At 42.2% G+C, this 24,316-nt stretch overlaps 2 protein-coding genes and 1 pseudogene across 4 annotated transcripts; 1 reads left to right on the top strand and 2 right to left on the bottom strand.

Annotated features, from left to right (window-relative positions):
- Positions 1-497: 497 nt before the first annotated feature.
- Positions 498-13,746, bottom strand: LOC114145923 (peroxiredoxin-6-like). 2 transcript variants are annotated; one of them, XM_028019612.1, is made up of 6 exons: positions 13,527-13,746; positions 5,386-5,500; positions 3,529-3,685; positions 1,803-1,952; positions 1,507-1,653; positions 498-881 (listed from the first exon to the last, which is right to left on the bottom strand). In XM_028019612.1, the coding sequence occupies exons 2-6, from the start codon at positions 5,475-5,477 to the stop codon at positions 693-695; spliced, it is 735 nt and encodes a 244-aa protein (XP_027875413.1). In that variant the 5' UTR covers positions 5,478-5,500; positions 13,527-13,746; the 3' UTR covers positions 498-692. The 2 variants fall into 2 exon arrangements, with proteins under 2 accessions (XP_027875413.1, XP_027875412.1); XM_028019611.1 differs by lacking the exon at positions 13,527-13,746 and having other exon boundaries at positions 5,386-6,055.
- LOC114145921 (phospholipid phosphatase 6-like) lies at positions 837-12,064 on the top strand. 2 transcript variants are annotated; one of them, XM_028019608.1, is made up of 3 exons: positions 837-914; positions 7,667-8,130; positions 11,479-12,064. In XM_028019608.1, the coding sequence occupies exons 2-3, from the start codon at positions 7,743-7,745 to the stop codon at positions 11,898-11,900; spliced, it is 810 nt and encodes a 269-aa protein (XP_027875409.1). In that variant the 5' UTR covers positions 837-914; positions 7,667-7,742; the 3' UTR covers positions 11,901-12,064. The 2 variants fall into 2 exon arrangements, with proteins under 2 accessions (XP_027875409.1, XP_027875408.1); XM_028019607.1 differs by lacking the exon at positions 837-914 and having other exon boundaries at positions 7,607-8,130.
- Positions 13,747-14,299: 553 nt separating the features above from the next.
- LOC114146233 (myocilin pseudogene) lies at positions 14,300-16,923 on the bottom strand (annotated as a pseudogene).
- Positions 16,924-24,316: the final 7,393 nt, after the last annotated feature.

Consider the following 24,316-nt stretch of genomic DNA (forward strand, 5'->3'; position numbering starts at 1 on the left):
AAATCTGCAAAAAGGGACTTTTGTTGTGCGTACAGAAAAGTAGTTCAAACCTCAGTCTTACAGAGACTCTCTGAAAAGCAGTTTTCAAATTTTGTCACAGATTCTCAATTGAATTCCTACCAGCTAATTTACGTTAGCCGGTAGGAATTATTTATCAACGCTCCCTTGAAAAAGTGAATCACTGAAAACAAAGCATCAGCTCAACCAGCTAAACTTGCTACTGTGCTGAAGCTACGCCAACCTGTTACAGTGACTTAAACCAAACATGATGGATCGGTGCATGTGCTTTTACAGCAAGATCAGCATCACGAAACTTTGTCACTCAGGTTTATTAATCAATATCCCCGAATGAGAAGTGGAAGTGAATCAGTGGTTAAACATCAGTCATTAACCCAGTTGGAAGCAGTTATAAAATCTCGTATTAGGGATTAAAGGAATGCTTGGCAACAGTGAGACACATGGATATTGTTTATGAGGAGGACCCAGGTAGAACAGAATGGGCTGATTTTTATTATTTTACTATTAGTTCAGACTGGATGCAGTGCCACTGTCCTTTTCACGCAACAATGTGTAAGGTGAAAGCAAAATGTATTTACTTCTGTTAACCCATTACAAACACGTTATATAAGAACAACTCTGCTTCTACGGTAAGACGTTTTGTATTCATCGCATAGATTTGCACGAGAAGCCCGTTATTCCAGAGATGTGGGTAATTCGGGTTCAGCCGGTGGCGGCTCACAGCCTTTCCTATCCAGTGGATCTGGAGTGTAGCGCAGGTACTTCCTCCCAGACGGCAGCTCCTTGCTGAAGACGCCGATCGGGAACAAAGCGGCGGCCTCGTCCTCGGGCATGTTCGGAGGCACCATCACGCAGCCTCCGGGCTGGAGGGAAGAAATGCAACACGTGGAGTTAAGGTTTTTCTACTTTTTTTTTCTACCACAACCTTTAAGTTATTTTTAGAGATTTTACGTGATGGAGCAACACAAAGTAGCGCACGTAGCTCAAGTGGGAGGAAAATGAAATGGTTAAAAAAAACAACTAAAAAGTGTGGCATGCTTAGGTGTTTAATTCTTTTTAATCAGATATCCGTGAATAAAAATCGGCATGCATCTTAAACAAGGTGGTGGCCAACAAACCACCATATGAAAACAGACAATGCAGATTAGGCCCAAATTGACCACGTTTGTCTATATCACCCTGATGAAACATGCTGGGGGAATGATCTGTAGAAGCTTAAAGCTACAGCAGACTCCAAAAATCTGCTGTCGTAATCTCATTAAAAGTTGTTTTAAGCACCTTCCACAAAAAAATCAGACTGCATCAAGTACAAACGCAGGCCAGATTTTCAGATTTTAACCTTTTTTTTTTTTCCTCCCGCTTTCTCGTTAATGCTGTACTTTGTGTTGGGTTATCACATAAAATCCCACTAAAATTCATAAGGTCCATTCTTATTGCTGTGTGTCGGCCTCCTGTTGAGGATTTTTTTTTTCAAAAGGTACCACACACCATCCACTCGGTGGGCGTGGCCACTCGTTTCTGAGCGGTGAGCTGGAGGCTGTCGACCACGCGCAGGATCTCATCGAAGCTGCGTCCCGTGGTGTGGGGATAGAGCAGGGACAGTTTCAGCTTTTTGTCAGGCCCAACAATAAAAACCTGGACAAAACAGGGGAAATCAGAGTGGGAGGTTAAGCGGGTCTCAAATCCTCAACTCGGGTCGCAGATTCAGGGTTTTCAAAGTGAACCGCAACTTCATTTCGGAAACCCTGACGCGGTTGAAAACAACATGTGGTTGTGACGCTCACGCAGCGAGCAGTGACCGGCATGCCGTCTTTGTCCTTCTCGACGGGGTCCAGCATGCCCAGAGTGACTGCCAGCTCCCGCTTGCTGTCTGCGATGATGGGATAGGGCAACTCGCTGCCCTCAGACTTCTCATAGTTGTAAGCCAGGATGTCCTGGTCAGAGAGGAGACACGCAGGGCCTTGATGAGTTTTTTTTTTTTAAAACCAAAGCAGCTGCCAAGATTGCAGAGCTTACATATCCATTTATAACCAAAACCAGTGGTGGGCACTGCTAGCTAAAAAGTTAGTTGCACTAACCATAGAGCACTACTCATAAACGTTAGTTCCATTAACACTAATGCACAACACCAAGCGGAAGCTAATGCTAAAGTGCTACAACATCGCAGTATTTATCTCAAGCTAATGCTAAAGCGCTAACTTCAGTTCAAAATATATCTGTCCTTGAAACTCTTGAGTACTATTTTAAATTTCCTTTTTAATTTACATCTTCTGTAATTCCATTTCAGATGTTTTATTAATGGTTATATTTTGCTCTCTATCGTCTGTGTTTTATTTTGTTCCTTTATGTTTCTTGTTTGAGACGAAGTTATTGGGGGGGGAGAAAGCGAGTAGAGGAAACAGAACTGCTCCTATAAAGTCTTCAAAATAAGAGCACAAGCATCAATATGTAATTCTTAGACCAATAACTGAAGTTTCAACAAAGAGGTAAAACTTTATTCACCTGCCAAGTAAATTAGTGCGTTAGAATGTGTCTGATAGGCGCGCTAAACGTTTTCAGAGTTAGCAAAAGAGCTAAATGAACCATTAGCTCTGAAGTTGGCGGAAAACTTTAAAACATGGAGCATACTGTATACATTTTGTTATGCTACAACCAGAAACTTTAAGAGTAATAGATCAGTACAAAGTAGGTGTTTGCACAACCCCAGAAGAAGCTTTCTTCTTTGCAAAGCTGCTAAAAGTGAGTCATTTTGAAATAAACTTTGGTCTGGGCTTTAACCAGGACCCAATAACAAACGAACATGTCTTGCTCTGAACCAGTACTTCTCAAACTTTTTCAGGCTGAGAACCATTTAACTCATTTAACAAACACTCACGGACCACCTGCCTTGAAGTTGCCCCTGCAGTAACACAACATATTAATATATGAAATAAAAGTACTAGTCTCTTAACACACTTATTGTTGTCTTCTTTGTTCATCCTATTGAGAAGTCCATGATAGAACCACTGGGCATTTTGAGTTATTTACAGATTCTGAAAGTGTGGATTCTTAGCTTTGTTTTCTTTCAGCCCGACTTAAAATAAAATGATTATTTACAGATGCAGTTAGCCAGCATGGGTGCACCACTACTCACCGCCTTATCACTGCCATATTGCACTCAGCACCAATCAGCATTGCAGCCTCAGGCCGGGCACAAATCTAAATCTGCATGCCAGCGGCATGTCTTTTCTAAAAACAAAAGTTCTGCAACTAACCCCGAGAAACTGAAAAATATAACATAAGCAATCCTGGCATTGTTTTCTATCCACCTGTAACTTTAGCTTTTCTTTTGAGTCACCTTGTCTTAAGCTACTTATCCATTATTATTTTCAATCACAATCCTTTGGTAAGCTATCCGTATGCGTCGTCGCACTTGGTGCTCTCGACACGGCAAGTACCGTCGATGTTTACGGCTGTGACACGACAAGACGTAGGCAGTTTCGAGATCTTTCATGAGGCGCTGCGTATCACCTTGCTCCAGCCGTGGTGATCCTCCAGGTTGTCGACGGACAGAGCGATCAGCTTGACGTTGCGCTTGCTGAACTCGCCGCTCAGCCTGGCGACTCGACCCAGCTCCGTGGTGCACACAGGGGTGTAGTCTCTGGGGTGCGAGAACAAGATACCCCACCTGCAGAGAAGATGGACATTTTAGAGACTAGTAGGGTGGGGGGTTTCAGAGTTCTGAAGTAGGTTGAAGTAGGAATGATAACAATCTGACATTTGAACGACAGGATGTGACCTGATTTTTGCTGCACTGTATATGACCAAGGAGCTACCTTTGTTCAGGTCAGGAACATAATTAATGAGGTCGAGGTTTCATACTTGCTTGACGTGTTCTTTCGTCTCACTGTTGAGCTAATTTTACACGTTGAGATGAATGATTGCTATTATTTCTGAAACACATCCTATAATTTGTTACTATCTCCACCAAGAGTCTTCTTGAGCAGCCTCCACTCCTCTTGTTTCTGTGACGTTTTAGTTGTCTGCCTATGGTCTGGCAAAGAGGAGGTGAACAGAGATGTTCAGTCCGCATCGGCCATGCTTCCAAATAGTGAGAGAGGAATGTGTAAGACATTTTATTGCCGTCAAAGATTTCTTGGTCCTACTCCCCACTTGGCTTTTTACAGTTTCTGGTAAGCTTTATTGAGCTGACGCATTAGGTATGTCATCCCAAACTTTAGCCACTGGGTATAAAATTGGACCCAATTGTTTAAAACTTAAGTGGAGCCCGCACCAAGCATTTCTCAATAGCCAAAGTTCAAACCCTCTGTACAGAGCCAAACGTAAAACGAGGAGCTGGTTCCTAGGCTACCAATATCTCCATTACAAACTGTGCAAGCCTCAGTTAGCATATTGAATAGTTAGTTCATGAGAGAAAAGGGAAAAACTAAATAAATGTGTCGATTTTGGAGAGGCTGACATCACAAAGTCTTTTTTATGGAACATGGAAGCCGTAACAATGTTTCTACTATGACAAGGTGACACCAAAATAGAAACTTTCAGCCACGATGTACAACTCAAATCAACTGTCAATCACAGAGGTGGAAAGGGGATGGCTTCAGTTAGGCCGCCAAAGCCTCTGGAAACTATACACTCATTGAATTTCCATGGACCCCTCGGTATACCCAAAGTTTTCTAGAATCGAAAATGAGGCCATATGTCAGACAGATTTTGCTTGGCCCAAATTTAGGTCTAGGACTGGCGCTAATCGATATTGCCTCAGAAATTTATAAACCTACGATCAAAGCAAATGAGGGCAAACCCCAAACATGACACAAGAGACTGATAGGGTTACACAAAACTGAGTAACTTAGTTGGTGAACGTGGAAGTTCTTTTAAACTTTGAAGCACTCATTGACTTAATTCTTCGTAAAAAGGTTCTACCTTCTGTTTTGCTGCATAATTAAATGAGAGAGTGTGCTAAATGAAAGCTTTTTGTTGATGGGCTGTGTTGCTGACAGAAAAATAACAGGATGTGACCTGGTTTGCAGGCGAATTTTTAATCTGATGACGCAGGATTTTTTTTTCTTTCCCCGTAGGTCAGCAATGTGATTGTGTGAGGCATCTTTGATATGACCCATATAAAACTGACATATTTCAGCTTATTATTGCTGTTAATCTGACAGACAGGATCCAGTTGTATGTATAGATTCATCTGTCTCCACTGCTGAACAAGTATACCTCAGACGCACACAAAGCAGAAATCAGAACGCTAACAGGAATCACACAAGGTCAAACTCCTCCACTCTTCCTTGTTATGCTGACTGAATTATCATCAAATCACTGCAAAGATTTCACACAGTCAATAATCTACAGATCTTTACTTACGAATCACCAAAATATTCGTGGAGTTTCACTGTCCCAGCAGTGCTCTCCACCTCGAAATTAGGAAGCTCGTCTCCAAGCAGCAGCCCTGGCATGTTGGATGTGGTTGAGGGTTGGCCTGCGAGAGACGGCTTTAAACAGAGAGAAGGCGGAAGGTTTTCTCTGAAACACAGCGCGAACAGCGAGGGGGGTGGGTGGAGGCGGTAGGATGGTGTGACCACGATGATGTGTTCATGTCACCAGAAACCACAAGCTGTTCAAAACACACTTAGTCTTTCTATCACTCTGTGAAACGTTAAGCTGAAATGTGGGATAACAATAAAGAGCAAGATAAGCAAAATGAGCAAAGGGGACTAGGAGAGGTTTTGTTAGTTTTCATAGGACGCCATTTTGAACTACCTGCTACAATCGGACCAAGTCAAGTTGTACAGCACATTTCAGCAACAAGGCAGTTCAAAGTGCTTTGCACCATAAAAACCCAGCACAATAACTAATTATGAAACAAGCAACAAGCATTACATTGTGTCAAATGCCATCAATATTATCAAATGACATTTACAACAAATATTTTGATCAATGTTCCGTTTACTGGGGTGCTTGAATGTGGTGGTGCGGGGATCAAACACAACCCAGATATGGAGGCCTTACTCCTCAACGTGGCCGTCGCAGGTTTGATGCATCACATACATCACACATCAAAAGCCTGGTGACTTTTGCCTCATGTCTTCCCTTATCTCTCATTACCCACTTTCCTATCAATTCACTATCAAATAAAGGCCGCTAGAGCCAATAAAACCTAACAAAAATAAATACATTTCCATTTACTACTTATCAAAGGCAACTCCAAACAGGCGTGTTTTTAGTCTACTGTAGATATAAAGGAGCTTAATGTTATGCCTGTTTTTTTTTTAGTTTTCTGGAAGTTTGTTCCAGATTTGTGGTGCATAGAAGCTGAACGCTGCTTTTCCATATTTGATTCTGGATCTGTGGATGCAGAGCAGACCAGAACCAGAAGACCTGAGTGGTCTGGGAGGGGTGATACTACAACAGCAGATCATTAATTTATTGTGGTGCTAAAACGGTCAGTGATTTATAAACTAACAGTCTATATTCTCCAAGCTACAAGGAGCCAGTGGAAGGACTTTAGAAAGGATGTGATGTGCTCCATCCTCCTGGTTTTAGTGAGAACAAGAGCAGCAGCATTCTGCAGCCTGTGACTTTTTGAGTCACAGGTGTGACTTTCTAAGCAAACCTGTGAAAACACTGTTGCAGCAATCAATGCAACTAAAGATAAACCCATGGATGAGTTTCTCTAGATCTCACTAATCTTAGAAATGTTCTTCAGGTGATAGAAGGCTGATTTTGTAACTATCTTTAAGTGTCTCTGGAGGTTCAGGTCTGAGTTTATCTCCCGGATTTCAGATCTGATCACAGGTTTCTGAGCTGTAATAACTGAAGCTGTGCATTGACTCTAGATCGCTCCTCTTTAGGTCCAAAAGATAATATCAGCTAACCAGACTTGATTTCTGACTACACCCTGACAAAGCAGTTACTTTACTGATTACTTGGTTGTACAAGTAAGGAAGTTAGGCTTCACTAATAATTACTTTCAGCAGCTCCGCCCCTTCAACATAAACCTGATCGCCATGCTGAAGGGCAGCATTTCTTCAACTATACACTCTCTGACCAACTTCTTCAACTCTCCCCCACTGTTTGGTGGTTGGACCAGCCGGTGGGACTTGCTCTTTCAGATTGACTGTGCCATGAAGCTGCGACTCCCAGTAGTTGGAGTTTCCTAGCGCAGCATATTTTTAATGACTTACAGCACGAACAAACGTGTGATTTAAAAACGCGTTTCTTATTTAATGGAAACACCGCGATTGCGGAATTGTTTTTACGACATTAGCGGAAAATTGACAAAGTGAATGCATTTGTAATGGCAACACACACCGACATTAACCCATTGTTGAAGTGGTGAGGTGGGACATCTAACTTCGAAATGGATTGGTCTGTAGCTGCTTTTCCATTGACCATATTATTATGCAACTTATAATTACCTAAATAATTTTGCGTAATAGAAACACTCTTAACGTCTAAAAAAAAAAGTTCAAGGAAAATAAAGAAAGACAAATTGTTCTCCACACGGTATGTAAGAACCTAGCAGTGTTGCGAGCCCACGTGATCGGAGGAGGAGGGCGGGAGGTGGGGGTGGGGGTACGGGGGAGGGGGTCCCGTTCTAAACTGGTGCCAGATTAACCCGTGTTTGGATTGGACCCGTTTGCAGGATGGTTTGCGCCTGAGCGCAGCGGGACTCAAGAGAGCCGCGCGGATCAGTGCCCCACACTCTGTCAGAGGAAGCGATGTCCTCCCCGGGGAGCAGACGGAACAGCTGCCGAGGAGCCGCGGCTGGAAGCAGAGCATCGTCGGACTCGGTCCCCCCCGGACGCCGCCGGGCCTCCTCCAGCTGCCCTTACTTCTCCCCCGGCGCGCAGGCCGAGGACTTCTCCGTCAGTCTGAGCCAGCCCATGTTCGCCATAACGCTGCGGTTCCTGCTGGCGGTGGACCTGTGGCTGTCCAAGAAGCTCGGGGTGTGCGCGTGCGAGGAGTCGCCGTGGGGAGGCATCCGGCCCCTGGTGCGGCTGGTGGAGTTCTCCGGGCACGTCGCCCCGTGGCTGGTCGGCGCCGTGTACACTCTGCTCCGGGGAGAAAGCGTGGCGGAGCAGGAGCTCATGCTGAATTTGACCCTGGGTGAGGACAGTGCTTGGACTAGGTCTGGGTTGGAATAATTCCGACTAATTTTTCCATTTCGAAACAAATCATTTGGACTCATTTCCTCACTGAGCCATTTTAACACCTCTAACCTTTCTGTTTGATTCAACAGGTTCATTTTACTGACCTATCTTTGTTTTTGTTTTGTTTTTTGTTTTTGTCACCAAATTTGATAGCGGACGCGTGCGCGCTATTACGCACAAACGTACCAATAACGCGGCAAGACCTTTGGCAGTCATTGTCGCGCTCTGCTGTTGTCTGGCCTAAGCTGTGCAATAATAATGGCTGTTGAAATAGCGCAACGAGCTAAATCAGTCTCCCTATGGGCCACCTAATGTACAGTACAAATGGGAATGTGGCCCCCCGACCAACAAACAAGAGGTGGGTTTGGCAGGGTGGGCTTCAGTTGGAACACCAGTTTCTGAGAGCCACGGTAATGCACACTTTCACGTGTGTTTTTTGTTTCTTGATTGATTGCTTTAAACCCTTTAACAATTGTTTTGCACTTTAATGAGATACCACAGCTATTCTTGGAACAGGGGGGCCAAATTCGCATGACATGTTTTATTGTTAATGTCAGACAGCAGGCACACATCAGAGGCCTGTGTGCTAATCATAATGAAAACAACTCCAGGCCATAAATGGCAGTAAACACAGTAACATGAACGAGTTCCAGGTTTAGGTTAATGTTGGAAAAATACTTAATATTTGTTTCAAAGTACTTTAACTAACCACCGGTCGGTAGTCTAATGCATCTTTTTATGTTCAGCCTTGACATTGTAAACAATAATAATAAATAATTGACCTACTGTTTGTCAAAATAAGTTAATAGCTTAAAAAAAACTATAGTTTCAAATTAGAAAAGTATATTTGAAATTATTTTCCGGCCCAAATTAAGTTTGTAATATTTAATTTTTGTAATAGAAAGAAAAAAAATCTATATGAATCCAAAAAGTACTAAGCAAAATTACATCCATAGTAGAAAAGAAATAATAATAAGAAAAAACACTCACTTTCTCCCCATGTTCAAAATTTCTCAGCTACCTGTCCCCAGTCTCTAACTCACCAGGACCACTTTAGTCATTGAGAACTACTATAAAAAAAATTAAAAGTTGTATCTGAAAGAAAGTGACCTTGTCTATTAAGAGCTTTGTTATATGGTTCTGTCTTGTAATTTGAAGCATTTTATGTGAAGCCGTTTTAGTGTAGAATGTTCATTTACACCAAATGGCATTGGTTGCCCACTCCCTGTTAAACCCTTCAGCCAGTTATCGCCACAGCAACACCAGTTTCCTGTTGTAATGTGACACCTTACACATTTAACACAATTTTCAAACAACTGAATATGTCTCGCTTCAGCCACTATTACACACGTTCTTCGATCAATTAACACTTTGGATCAAAATGTGATTGCTGTAAATAAATAGTTGAGAAAGGGTTTTTTGTCTGACTTATTCATTTAGTCTAGGTCATGTGTATTTCACTCTAGTGGCCCATTGATTTGATTTTTTTTTCCATCGGGAAGAAGAGGGTCAAGTTTACATAGTTGCTCTTGATGAGAGCAATTGATAAAAGGTATGTTTCTTTCATGTCGGCTGTTCAGACGCTGTCAATGAGAATTTTAAAAAGTAGCCATATTTCTGATTTTAACATTACTGTAACCGTTTTTCTAAAGGCTCATTAAATCTCTCATGATATTTCCCTCGAGTCTTACTAAGACTATTTTAGACATTGTGCGTCCTATTAAAATCACAAGAAATAAAGGCTTGAAATATTTCACTATGTGTAACAAATCTATATAATGAGTTTTACTCTCAAAAATGAGTTTGAAATATATTGAACTTTTTTTTTACAATATTATTCTTTTTTTTTTTAGATGCATTTTCTTCTTGCTCTGCTCCTGATCTAATTTGTGTTTATGTTTATGGGCTCTGTGTACGATGCCGTCTGATTGAGGGTTGCATGGCCACTGTTGACATGCACAGTCCATGCGTGGGTGAAGTGGGTGACTCATCTGGTTGATGTCTCTGCTGATTCTTCTCACTAAACATCTCAAGGTCATTACATAGCCCTGCAAGGCCAGACAAATTGGTTTGTTTGCCAGAAGTGGTAAGAACAATATGCATTTTCTTTTTAAAGAACAACTCGTACTTGACAAGAACTTAATTGTAGAACTCTTGCTAAATCCTCTTAATAAATATACTATTGGATGGTTTGTATGTAATGGTTCTGAGACATCGCGCAAGAAAAAAAGTTCTTTACGGATTTTGTGTCAAGAACAATCCAAGAGATCCCCAACCAAGAAGAGAATACATTTCCCTGTTCATGTGTAATAGTGGTGTTTCTGTTCAGTCCTCCATGGTTGTGTTGAGTCGCCAATGTTTCCGTGAAGTTATCTCTGTTTCTGTTGAGTCCTTTGGGTTTCAGTCAAGTCCAGGGGTCTCAAACTCCAGTCCTCGAGGGCCGCAGTCCTGCAGTTTTTAGATGTGCCACAAGTACAAAACGCTGGAATGAAATGGCTTAATCACCTCCTCCTTGTGTAGATCAGTTCTCCCAGCCTTGCTACTGACCTAATTATTCTATTCAGGTGGTGCAGCAGAGGCACATCTAAAAGTTGCAGGACTGCGGCCCTTGAGGACTGGAGTTTGAGACCCCTGGTCAAGTCCATCCTTTTTCTCCTGAGTTCTCCTTATCTCCATTGAGTCCTCCATGTTTCTGCTGAGTCCTTCTTGTTTCCATTGAGTCCTCTTGGTTTCCACTGAATCAGTTGTATTTCTGTTGAGTCCTCTTTGTTTCCATTGAGTCCCTTGTGTTTTTGTTAAGTCCACCATGTTTCTGTTGAGTTCTCAGTGGCTCTCTTGAGTCTTCTGTTCTTCTTAAGATGTCTACTATGTTTCTGGTGCATCTACTAACTTGAGTAAGTAGAAACTCAAGATTCAACAGAAGCTCCTATGTCTACAGTTTCCAGTGAGTCCGCTTCCTCTTTGTGATTCTACTAGTTTACCTTGTGTACTTACTGTCGAAGCAGCCAAAGTTTTACTCATATGACTCAGGTCAGACATTCTGTACGAAGATTTGAATCACTACCCCTTGCTAGTGATGTCCAAAATATCTGTGACAGGCACGCCTGTCTGGTCATAGCCTATAGTTTCAACGGAGGAAGGTAATGCGGAAGTCTTTGTTTCCCGACATGTCTTCTTACACTACTGAAATGAAGAGCAGGCGCACAGTATTGGACTTTATGTAGACCTAAAATTAATGGAAAGACTTTATGAATATCTTTCAAGTGTAATCCAATGTTTTTTATGCCTCTCTCCAACTTCACAGCTCTAATTTTGGACCTGCTGCTGGTCAGAGCAGTGAAGACGCTGGTGAGACGACGGACGCCCGTCCAGAACCGCTCCGACATCCTCTCAGCCTTCTTCGTGGAGCGCTACTCCTTCCCCTCGGGCCACGCCTCGAGGGCCACCATGTGCGCCCGCTTCTTCCTTGCCCAGGTGGCAGACACGGCCTCCATGAGGGTCCTGGAGGTTAGCTGGGCGGTCCTGGTGAGCTTATCTCGGCTGCTGCTCGCCAGGCACTATGTGACGGATGTGGGCTTTGGCTTGGCCATGGGTTACTGCCAGTACAGCGTGGTGGAGAGGTTGTGGGTGACTTGGGACTCTCTGCAGGACTTGCTTTTCATTCGACTGAGGGAAAGCCTGGACAGGGCTTATGAGGGACTGTGGATGATAGAGTGGAAACATTAAGTCATATGTGTGTGTGCGTGTGTAGGGGTGTGTGTGTGCGTGTATGTATGTGTGTGTGTCTGGGTCAGCCTTTGTGTTGAGAAAATGTGTAGGCTGTTTGTACTTAAAACCAAAAATCCTGCTGAATTTGAGTTATTTTTCAAATAAAGTCATGCTGTTCTGAACTGGTGTTTCTGTTTTCTTCTCTGGTTTGAGAACGTCTAACGCGGTCGCATACTTAAAACGTTTGAAAATCATGTGTCTAAAATTAAGGCCTTAAAATGTCTTCAATTCATTTAAAAACGTGACTTGGCCTTAAATACATTAATCATAGGACTTAACATTTCTGCCAGGCAAAGTTTTGGCAGACGTCTTCATTCCGTCTTGTGACTCGAGTTGGCTGAAGCTACCACTAATTAGCTGCTAATAGACCCTTTCCAGCTAACTAGCTTTCTTGGGTCTGACATGGGTAAGTGTACATTTATCGCCAGTTGGCTGGATGATGTTCTTCGCCAGTTGGCTCAGTTCTGGTGCCAACCCATATGAGGGTAGGTGGATTCTCTTTGGGGGGGAACTTAAGTTTGTCACTATAGAGCAGTGGTCTCCAACCTTTTTATTACCGCGAAACCGGTCAAGACTTAGCAATTTTGACATTCTGACATTTAATTACAAAATGTCAGAAATACATTTCATGAATAAAATATCAAAAAGAAATTTGCAGGTTTCTCTCCGGGCGCTCCGGCTTCCTGCTACAGTTTAAAATCATGACTGTAAACGCATTATATATTTATAGATAGATATAGACATAGAGACCTATACCTATCTATATCTATCTATCTATAGATAGATATCTATCCATCTACCTATATATATATATATATATATATATATATATATATATATATTTCTAATTTGGTTGAGGAAAATATCCCTGATGAGAAAATAACCGGTTATTAGATATGTATAATATCTAATACCAAAAGATATCAAAATGTCTTTTGATATTTCAAAAGATATTATTATTAAGTGGGCAGTGACGTACAGATTAAGACACTTTATCAGGGTTTCCCTCAGCGTATTATAAGCCTGGCGGCCCATCATGCTTTAACTACTCATAACATGTAATTACCCAGTAATATTTGTACCTTTCCTGTCTACTGAACATCTTTTAATACAAAAACGGTGGACAGGCGGTGATCGTTTCCATAGCAACGATCAGAAGCAAGACCGTGCCGCAGAACTACAGTGAGGTCGTTGATGAGGTCATAGATGACGTCATGTACAGTTTAAGGCTCCAGAGATTCAGCGTAAGAAGCACAAATCCGCTGCCAGGAACCACAAACGGACCCCCAAAACGTCAAAGCTTTCGCTATTCTTAATTGTAACACCTCAGAATCACCCCGCCATCCTCTGTTTTAATAGTCTTTGGGTCTTAAAAAGTGTTAAATGTCACAAAGTCTTTTCTTTCACACTGAAATCCCGTCCAGGTGTAGCTGCGTGTTTAGCTCCGCGTGCACCGCGTACAGCAGCGGTTCGCACGTGCTTCCTGATGAGGTTTGTTTGTGTTTCAACGTGAGCTGTCGGATTTCACGGCGCAAACTATATTTATGTGATCCCTGCTGGCGGGGAAAGTCAGCTCCCACTCACCCAAGTTTCCGTCAGCTGCTGCCGGGCCTCTTGACTGTCATTATCCTGTCTCTCGTGTTTCAGTGTTGGTGAACTGAGCCGCCGACACCTTCTGTTCAGCGCGCCGTCACCGAACCAAACCAAACCCCGCGTCTAATGTCATGACTTCATTCTAAGGAGGTTAATGCGCGTCCTTAATGGCGCCGGGGATCAACTGAAACATTATAAGCAGACAACTCAAAGCTTTGACGTTAAATGCAGTTTCCCTTTTGTCCGCCAGGGGGCAGCATGCGATATCTGCTCATTATTGAGATATTTCTTATCAATTATTAGTTTATATCGCAAGACAATTTTATTTTGAGGTGACAGCTCATAAGTATAATGTTGAATTTCAATAAATGCAAATGTATAATAACGGGGGTTGGTATTAAGGTTGACAGAAAATTCAACGTAAATCTTTTTATCCACCATAAAATGTTCAGACATGGAACTTGTAGTGGACTGGGAAAAGTTGTAGAGGAAAAAAAATAACCAAATAATGATATTTGGTTAATTTTATCCCAATTTGGTACATGCACAGGGCCATGTCATCCCTTCCTATTTCCACGAAGTACCTGTAAATAAACTACTTTTCTTTATAGTAAAGAATTCTCCTGAATTTATTTGCACAAATACACGTAAAATATTCATACATTATTGGAAAACGCATACGCTCCGTTCCCATTTGTTTTGGTACTGGTCCGTGTTTGAGACGACGCAGGTGTTGCAAACAAATTTTGACTGCGCAAAGTTTCAAGTGTAAGTTTTCATTTGGTACAGTAAAAAAAAAAAAAGACTCATTGTGAATGCTGTACTTTGACAGTTAATTGTTTTGATCCATATTTTGTTTTGTCCTTGTTATTCTTTGGACTCATCAGACCCTGCAAATGTATTCACACACCTTGAACTTTCTTACCAGTTTAACTGTAAATTTTAATGTACTTAACCATAAATTTAAAAGCTAGACCAACAAACGGTATTAGTAAAAGTAAAACAGAGCACAATAGATCCACTATATGCATCGCAGCTCTTATTAAGATACATTATTTACAGGGGGAAAAAAACATTGAGAAAAACTCTTAAACCTGCAGTATCTAACTTTTACAAAAATATGTTCTTTTATTTATTTACTTGTGAAAATTCTATCTTTTGACAGTATAATATGACACCGATAATGTGTGAGAAAATCAAGCTTCTCCTACTCCTTCCAGTGGTCCTATTGCCATCTGCAGAAGTGCACCGCCGATTGGTCAGAAACGACCAATCGGAGCCAGGAGGAGGGTTCGTGTACACATTTTCCAGGAAAACAGTTCATCCGGCGTCCTCTGTGGCTGTGCTAGCTAGCCTTAGCGCTCATGGCAGACTTCCTTGTCTGGAAGAAGCTGTAGTGTAGCAGAGAGCGAGGGAAAGATGTGAGCAGCGTGTACATGTGGGTGATTTACAGTGTTAAGACCCTGCTCCCGGCTCTCATTGGTTGTTTTTGACCGAGTGGTGTATTTCTGCAGATGACACAAAATAGAGTCAGTTTTAACAAATATGTAAAAAAAAACAAAGTCACATAATGCAGCTTTTATTTCTCTTTTTAAAAAAGTGTCAAAGCTTTACAAAATTCATGCCCAATGAAACCAGTTGTATGTAGGTATATTCAACTGAACATGAGTCTCTTTAAGTCCCATTTAGCTTCTTCCTTGACCAACCCATCCCAGTCTCACATCGTAGGTGACCATGTGGAAGTTATCCCAGGCGTACAGCTTCCTCTGGGCATGGTTGTAGTCCACCATGCTGTTGTAGCGGTACTTGTTCACGAAGGGCACAGCGACGGCCTGGCCCTCACCAGTGGTGGTGTCGAACATGTAATTGATGGTGGTGTTGGGTGTCATGTAGCTGGCCACCGTGTACAAGCGTCCACACACCATGAAAGCATTGCCAACCGAGTTCTTCCTGATCTTGGTCTCCCAGCTCCTCCTCACTTCCAGGCTCGCGGGATCCAGCTGGGAAATAACAATCGCCCCCTTCGCTTTGCCTGTGCTGTAGATGACCCACAGCCCCCGCTCGTCCGCCGCCAGGTCGATGTCCGTGTAGCCGCCCCAGGAGTACGGGTGCTGTCCGTGAAAGCCGGCATGAGGCAAGTCCAGACGGGATGCAAGACTCTCTGAGGTGAGGTTGTAGCGAAGCAGGGTCCGGCTGCGTCTGCGCTGGTAGTACAGGGAACCTCGGTACATGGTGGCCCCTGTGCTTTCCACTGGCTCCGGCAGAACCAGGACCTTCATAGGAAAGCCTTTGGAAAACTGATCCATATCTTCATACACAAAGAGCTGGCGGATTTCTTTACCAACCGAATCGATTCGCCACACCGTCTTGTTGGTATAATAGGGGCCTCTAGGGTCTGGATCCTGAAGCCACACTCCATATTTCCCTGTGATGGCGTCAGCTTTTCTGTGGAGCACGGGGTCGCCCACGGACAGCAACTCTCCGCATTCTGAGGAAATGTTTGAACTGAGCTTTGGACTACTTGCTCGTTGGCTTCCCTCAGGAAGGAGGCGGGATGCAGGGACCTCTTTCACCTCAGCCTTCATTTCCTGATAGGAGGTATTTTCAAAGTGATATCCAGGGTCTGGAAATAAAAAAAAAACAGAATGCCAAACAATCAGTTTTCATTATGTCTAAGAATTAGTTTTGTCTTGCGCAAGATGAGAATGTGAAACTTCTAAAATTGTTTTCTGACAAAACCTGAGACCTGGAAACCTGGAATCTTCATTGTCACCACAAAAACATTACCGTAAGTCTCTAATTCTAGCAACAACATACCTCCGACAGGTCTGTTTTCATGCAGGGTTCCACCTGAGGTGTGTGTCTGCTCACAGGGTCTCTGCCGGAGCCTCTCCGTTTCCCGGTTTAACTCGGCCACTGTGCCCTGCAGCTTCCGGACTTGCGCGTTCAGACGCTCCTGGTCCAGTTGCAGCTGGTTTCTTTCTCTTGTGACCTGGGCGTAAGCCTCCTGAAGATTCTCCTCGCTGCGCCTCAGCCCGCCAGAGGCGGTTCCCTGCTCCCCTCTTGCTGTCAGCCGGCTGACCAGAGCTTCAAGCAAGGTGAGTCTGGTCAGGACTTCATCCATCTCTGATTTGGCACTTCCTCCGGGGCAACTGGACTCCTGCGGACTCACTACAGCGAAGGAGTAGACGCAGCGTCCGTTGGGATCATTGGAGCGGCTGAGAGAGGCTTGACCTTGGCTTTGGGAGAACACAGCAAAGCAGGATGAAGAGAGGAAAGACAAGAGGAGAAGCATTTTGGAAGTCTTGATTGCAGCTTTATCTGTTTTCTGCCTGTCTGTCCCCGTCAGTGCAGGTTGATGCCTGAATCCCAGCAGAACTTTGAGTATTTATGCAGAAAAGACGAGGGGATGGACCAACCAGGGGGTGTGGAGTGTTTTTGTAAGTGCTCCATGTGTTTCTTGTTTTTTTCTGATGGTGAAGGGGATGTGCCGAGACGGACAAACAACATGAAAACCAGAGTTAGGTAGTTACGTTTACTTGAGTAAATTTTGGAAGAAAAAGGAATGGTTTTATAAAGGATTGCTACTTTTACTCGAGTAAAATTTCTGGATACAGTAACTTCGCTTAATAAAAAAAAATAAACATATTTTAACCAGAAATTCACTCTCAGTTTCACGGTTGTGCTTTATGTTAAGGTGAGACCTCTTGTTTGGACACAATCTTTGTTTTTCTGCTGTAACTTCCATTAGTATCTGCTGAATGTTGTGTCATTTAGCGGTAAGATGAAGAATGTAGTAAACACCATGTTGCCATTGGAAGCACGTTACCATTTACCAAATGTAAGTTTAAGTTTCAAATTTTATATTGAAAAAAATTAGCTGGGATTTTTTTTAACATTTTTTTTTATTCGGCTGTTATCAAAATGCAAGAATGTCAACGTAACCTCCTATTTTTGTCTGACGTCATTTTAAATATTAAAATAATATTAAATACTTCTGCTTTACTGTGGGTATTCCAAGTTTTTACTCTAACTTGAATACTTTGAACGTCTGCTTTTTTTTTTTTTTACTTTTGCTTGAGTCAGTTTGTGATGAAGTAGGGCTACTCTTACTCGAGTTTTGTGAACTCAACCCACCTCTGCTGAAAACCTACGAGCGGAAGAATAAACCTTTCTTTCTCCCCCTCCTTTGCTGAATTCCTGCTTTGTGTCTCAGCGTTTGGTCTGCCTCTACAGGCTGTTTTGACCGGACAATCTCTTTCTTTTTTATGTGTCTAGCCGCCGTCACCGGCAGTTTTGTTTACTTCCTCAACAACTAATAGTTTCCCTCATTAAAACCACTGCATGATTAACCGTAATAAACCCAGTTTGCGGCCACAACACAAGGGGAAATTACGACTGGAGGGGAAAAGGTGGAGGAGGAATGTGTCGGCAGCGACTCCGGGGCAAGGCGGCGCTTCAGATGGCCGGAGGACGGATCTGTACAGCTGGGCAGGAAGTCTGGCACAGGAGGCAAGCTAAGCTAACTGCTGATGCAACGTGACTGTTCCCTGTTTTTGTCTGGGGGAGACCCTGAAATTCAACTAAGAGATCATTTATACCGCTATGTGTGCATATTAGTGGAGCTTTACTGTGTAAATGAACAATTTCAGAAAAATAATCCCTTTTGGCCTTCAACAGTGTGAGGCAAATGGTTTTTTCCCCCTCCAACTCTTAAGTGGAGATGGTAAATACACGCAACAGGCATTAGCATATAAATGTGAAGTGGGAGGACGTTGGTGCATTATTATTTTACATAGAAAAATCTGAAAAGAGTGACGTGGCAATATATTCTTGGGATATTCTTGTGTGACCATGACCCAGTCAAAGTCTATCCATCAGTACCCGCTTATCCTTGCAGGGTCATGAGGAGGCTGGTGCTTAAGGTGGTAAAATGTTGAAGAAAAAAAATCAACACTTTGTCACCTCGTCTCGCTCGGCTTCTAAGACTTATCCTCTATTTCTCGTTCGTCTTCCTTGTGGACACAAAATATTTACCTCAACATACACGCGAGAAATGGAGGAAAATGTGTCAGGATCTGTGTTTTCTGTGTTCATTTAGAGTTTTTTGTGTCCTTGAGTCTCTTCGTTGTCCTGTCCTCCCCTTGATTGTTCCCAGGTGTGTCTCGTTCTGGCATTACCCTCCCATGTATTTAACTCCACCTGTGTTCCTTGTTCCTCGTCGGGTCCTCGTCAATGTTTAGTCTATTCGTGATCAGTGTGTCCATGTGCCTGCTGCTCGTTGTTTGGACTGTGTTCCCGTCATTAAATACACCATTTACCTTACCTGGGTCTGCTGCGTCTGCCTCACCATCACCTACACCCCACCGTTCCATGACAAAATGCTGAGGTGCTCATCTGTGTTTCCATGAGATCAGTCCGCTGCTTAATTAATCTGTCTAGTCTCCAGCCCACGGAAAGTCTCCGGGTTCCACAGTGTTTTTGCCATGGAGGTGTGCTTTTCTTGCGCAACGTAGTTTTTCAGGAATTCTGGTAAAGCAGAAGTTAAACCAGAGGGGATCATGGCGGGAAACTGGAAGCTCTTCCATAAGCTCCCCCAGAAGGCAGAACCCAGCCGAGCTGTTAATCATCCTCATCTTTTGCTATGAACAGTTGGTGAAAGGTTTGATTTCACTATTTGTCACATAGAACGGTTGCTGATTTTTAGCCCGCTTTTGTTCGAGCAAGACGGCTCGCATCTCCATTTTCATGTATTTCCAGTCAGAACCTTAGAAGCACACTTAGTAATTTATTTTTTGTTAAGAGTTTGTATTATTCTTTTTCTAATATGGGATAATTATACAACAATTTCAGTGATTTCTTTTTTTTTTTTAATGAGAACTTTAGACACTCTTCTGTTTGAATATTTGAGTTCATTTCTAGGTAATTTTAATTGGCAATTTAATTTATTTCCTTTATGGTTGGGGTTAGCCTAGCCACTGCCGTCCCACACAATTCCAATTTAATTATGAACTAATCTCGCTCACCAGCTTTCGCCCATTTACTTCGATTTGTCCGGCTCAATTTCTGCAGAGCCAATCAGCAAGCAGAAGGAGAAATGGTGAACGATGACGTCGAAGCCCTTCAGTCCGTGTTGGCCACGCCTCCAAATATTGAATTAACATGAACAGTCGCCTCGTTCGGCTCGGCACTTTTCTCTCGGCAGTGGAGGATGGTTGTTTACAGTGCAGGAAATTTCCGGTTATGCCTCATAGCGTCGAACTGGCGCATTACACACCTCACCGGCAAACGTTAGCCATCGGGTAACATTTAGAACAGAGTCCAAGTAGGAAACTATCGTTTCTCAATAGCCGATGGTCCAGACCAGAATATGGGTTCAGTTAATTGGATTCCAAAAGCAGATATTTGTCTGTGTTTGGGATCATTGTCCCATTGGAACAATAACTTGTGTCTATTTTTTCCCCAATAGCTTAGCTTAGAAGTGGGGAGATCTGGTGTTTTCCTGATTAATTACGCCTAATTTCAATGGACATAAGTTGCCTGAAATGACGAGGTGTGTCAGAGTAACAAGAGCTCCCCGAGAACTAGAACTGCGACCTCCACTTGAGAGTTGGATCGGTTGTTTGCGTGTGTCCACTTTGCTTTACTCCCTCAAACACACTCTTTGTCATCGCTAAACTTTTTTCTTCTCTCTCCGACCATAAAGCTTTTCTCCAGAACTCGCTTAGCGTTTCCACGTGGGCAGCTGAAACTTTCAGTGACACTTGAAGGCACTTGAAGGGAATGACAAAACACAATGTGTTGTGAATGTTAATAATGCCACTGGAGTAATTTGTTTGATCCTCTGATGTAAATTATGGCATGAACAATAAAAAAAAGGGAACATAGAACAACATTCTCAGATGGAGAAACAATAAATAGTTAGTTTGGCAGTTCTGTCAGAAGCCCCCTGAGTTTGTCGGCAGCACATTTTCTCCAGGATTATTTCCAAAGGGACATTGGTCTGAAGGTGAATTTCGTAACACCGTCCAACAGGGAGAAAGAGAACGGGGGCTGTGTGCGGAGTTCACCATCAAAGCAACCGTTGAAAATCTAGATCGCCTCCTCAGAGGTCTGCAGAAACAGTTTGACTATTGATTTCCTGTGATGGAAAGCAGGCACAGAGTCAAATAATACCTCATTTCTCTCAGATATTTATGCAAACAGTGGCTGCAACATATTCCATGCGCTCAGTGAAATAGCGCTCGTGGATGACAGTTATTTGCTCACCAGACTTGCTTTTACAGGCGCACATTGTTGCGTAACATGTCTACACTGGGGCTTATTTGACTTGTTGATGTGAAACATGAGAATTACAGGCCATATGAGGGCTTAGAGCTAGGACACCTCCTCTGGAAAGGTCAAAGGTCTCATTTTGATGATATGCCTCAGTACTTTGGCTGAAATTGTTTTGCTACTTGGAGCTTTCTGTGAGCTTTGGAAAGTCTAAAGCTTCTGACCTGCGAGTGACGAAATGTGAAGAGGTCCGGCGGCTTGTGTAGACCGGAAGACGTCAGCGGATGTCAAACCTAAACGATGTGCATGATTTACGTCCTGTCTCACCAGGGAATGTGAATCAAAGTGTTTCAACTGAGAAACGACTCAGAAAACTCTGAAAACATGGCGCTAACTTGTCTGCCCATTACTAATATTTATGTCTCTTCTGGCATCTAAATAAAACTAATGTCTGCCTGTAAACTGTAACTCTAACAACTACCTCCTTGCAGACCGCAGCCTCTCTGCCATGTTGCTTGAAAGTACGGGCCCCCAGGACCCCTGACACACTGTCTGTATTGAAAGTCTTTTTTTTAACCAATTGCAATAGCAGCTCTCGTTCCATCTGCGTGCGCGCTCAGACTGGATGTCGCGGTGCATCGCTAAAGATGAAACGCGTGTCTTCTCTGTTTTTCCTCTCTCTTGCAGATGACAGAGTAAGCAAGTTCGTATTACTACTGCCGGAAAGTCAGGCAAAGAGTCAACGACAAAGCTCCAAACGCAAACCTTTTCAACCACACGTATGTCATCATCAACACATTAACAGTTGGCGTCTTTATTTGGTGGTCGGGAACATTTAAATCTGACGTGAAAGTAGAAAACAGAAGAAATGTGTTGGGGAGGAAATGCTTTTTCATAGCACTGTTCACAAGCAGGAAGCACACGAATATGATCAGACACCAATAAGCTACAGAGTAGTAATAATGAAAAAAACAACAACAAAAGAAAACAAGAATTTCATTTCGTGATCTTAACTTGTGTTTTTACTTGCGGTGCACCAATTGCAGTTTTCTGGCGGACCCTAACCCTAGCCCGATTCTGATTTTGGCCGATATCGATTGCTATTTGTCTAAAAAGTTACAAAATATATCGACAAAGTCGATAAGTCGGCAACAGTGGGGTGACTATTGTTAGGCACTGGTGTGTAGACTTCACCCGGTCTATCAGCACAACATTTTTCACAACAGAGCAAAATGGGACAGTAGCTGATTTTCAAACCATTGCAGAAGTAGATAAGATAGGTGAATAAGATCGCTTTCTTATGTGAGCATCAGCCAGTCGCAGTCACTCAAAATGAAGGAAAACGAGGCCGCTTTATAGGCCAGGAGCCTTACTTTTTTACTGTATATACTGCTCAGCTGTAATATTGTAATCGCCTTCATTAGTCTCCACAAACTGTGTAATCCGACACCTGTCTCTCAGAAGCATCTGCAATTTGAGCAGCAGTATCAGATCATTATTTGCTCCCAGCATGAATAACTAGTTCACTGCTTCCTTTTGACCACTTTACATACTGACCACTGCAGACTGGGAGCATCTCACAAGAGCGGTGCAGTTTTAGAGATGCTCTGACCCAGTTGTCTGGTCATCACTGTCCAAATGCCCCTGACATTTCCAGTTCGAGGAGACGACGTTAACAGGCAACTCATTCATAAACTCCTCAGAGTTTATGAAAACAAACGTCTTGGATGTGGAATAACTACAATTGGCCATTGTGGATAGGAAACAAGAGGAGTTATTTTTTTGCTGAAGAACTCAGAAATTTTCAGGTTAGTCTCAGAAAGTGTCTAGAAAAACACACGAAGCTCATAAAAGTGAGTTTCAGAAGTCAAATGTTTAAGTTTTAATTTAGTTTTGCAACTCAGAAATTTTCTAGATTTTTCTGGACAATTTTTGAGATTAATCTAAAATAAATTGTTTTTCTAGAAAATGTTCATCTGTGGAATTCATCTGAATTTCCCTTGTTTTTTGTTGTTGTTTTTTTTGGTTTGTTTTTTTAAAGAACATTTCTGAACTCATGCTTTAAATTTCTGAGGTTTTTTTTCTAGAAAATGTTTGACTTTTCAAACTCAGAAATGCCCAAGATTTTTCTTGAAAATTTCTGAGATTGTCCTCAAATTTTGGATTTTTTTCCCCCCTCACAAATCTTCAAATTTTGGTGCTCAGAAATTACCAGTGTTGTATAGTAACGAAGTAAAAATACTTCACTACTTTACTTAAGTATATTTTGGAGTATTTCATACTTTCCTGGAGTATGAAAATTTTTGATGACTTTCACTTTTACTTCACTATATTTCCGAACTTAATTGCGTACTTTTACTCCGATACATTTTCAATGTGTGGTTTAGTTACTCGTTACAAAAAAGCGAGAGAGAGAAACAAAGTGTTTTGACCCACGCAAGTGTTTTGACCCCACCTACTGATTAGCAAGTAGCAAGCAGGCTACCGAACAAAGTCCGTAGCCTGCTTGCCTGGGCTTGTTCATCACCACCAATAGGATACACCTTCTTCTTCTTCTTTTCTATTATGGCGGATCACAAGCAACTTTAAGGTGCATACCGCCACCTACTGTACATGAGTGTGTAGAAGCATTACTTCATATCTATTAAATTCTATTTTTTAATTTTGTATTCTTAAGATAAATAAACAATGCTTTCCTTAATTTGTGAATATCTGTTATGTTTCCTTCATTTCCTAATATACCTTTAAGATTCCATTCATGCCCCATATTTCTAACTATTCTCTTTAATTCTTCCCTTTCGAGTTCATTTGACTTACAGTTCATCAATACGTGTTCTACATTTTCTTTCTCTCCACATCTCTCACATTTATCATTATTTTTCCTCCCTATTGTATAAAGCATGTCATTTAAGTAGGTATGACCTACTCTTAATCTACTAATTATTATTTCTTCTCTTCTGTTTCGTTCATTAATGCTTCGAATTCGAACTGACTTTTGTACTTCATATAATCTTCTTCCTTTCTTATCTTCATTCCACATTTTTTGCCATTTCTTGATTTCTTTACTTTTAATTAGGATACACCTGTTTCACTTCTCCCATTAAACGCAAAGCAAGTCTCGCTAGCAGTCACATGGAAATTCTATCTTACAAAAACTCCCCGTCCAACTTGAAGAAACACATCGAGGTAACGTCTTATGAAATGGTTATAATCCTCCTGTTTCAGTAACTATAGCTTGGTCACTAGACACTACTGTATTGTGAAACGTTGACCATAAATGAACTTTGTTTGGCATTGTTTCAGTTCCACACGTGGTGTATTTAGCTTAGGCTTAATGTTGACTGTAGCAGGCTACCTAGACTCCTCTGTTCAAGGGGGGACAGAAGCCATAGCGATAGCAATTTAGACTAAATTTAACGAATATAGGAAAGGCATGCAAGTTCAAAACCAGGTTTACAGATGCCAATAAGCTGCATTTCCCTCCCAATTCTTTTTTTCTTTTGCAT

This window comes from Xiphophorus couchianus, chromosome 6 (assembly GCF_001444195.1).
Source record: "Xiphophorus couchianus chromosome 6, X_couchianus-1.0, whole genome shotgun sequence".
Classification (NCBI taxonomy): domain Eukaryota; kingdom Metazoa; phylum Chordata; class Actinopteri; order Cyprinodontiformes; family Poeciliidae; genus Xiphophorus; species Xiphophorus couchianus.

What these genes read in the sequence shown, in the direction of transcription:
- LOC114145923 (XM_028019612.1), bottom strand. Translation starts at nt 5,477, where the DNA reads ATGCCAGGGCTGCTGCTTGGAGACGAGCTTCCTAATTTCGAGGTGGAG. An exon ending in ATCACCACGGCTGGAGCAAG is followed by an intron (nt 1,953 to 3,528) that starts GTGATACGCAGC and finishes CTCTCTGACCAG; the next exon opens with GACATCCTGGCTTACAACTA. An exon ending in TGCCGGTCACTGCTCGCTGC is followed by an intron (nt 1,654 to 1,802) that starts GTGAGCGTCACA and finishes TGTTTTGTCCAG; the next exon opens with GTTTTTATTGTTGGGCCTGA.
- LOC114145921 (XM_028019608.1), top strand. Translation starts at nt 7,743, where the DNA reads ATGTCCTCCCCGGGGAGCAGACGGAACAGCTGCCGAGGAGCCGCGGCT. An exon ending in CATGCTGAATTTGACCCTGG is followed by an intron (nt 8,131 to 11,478) that starts GTGAGGACAGTG and finishes CCAACTTCACAG; the next exon opens with CTCTAATTTTGGACCTGCTG.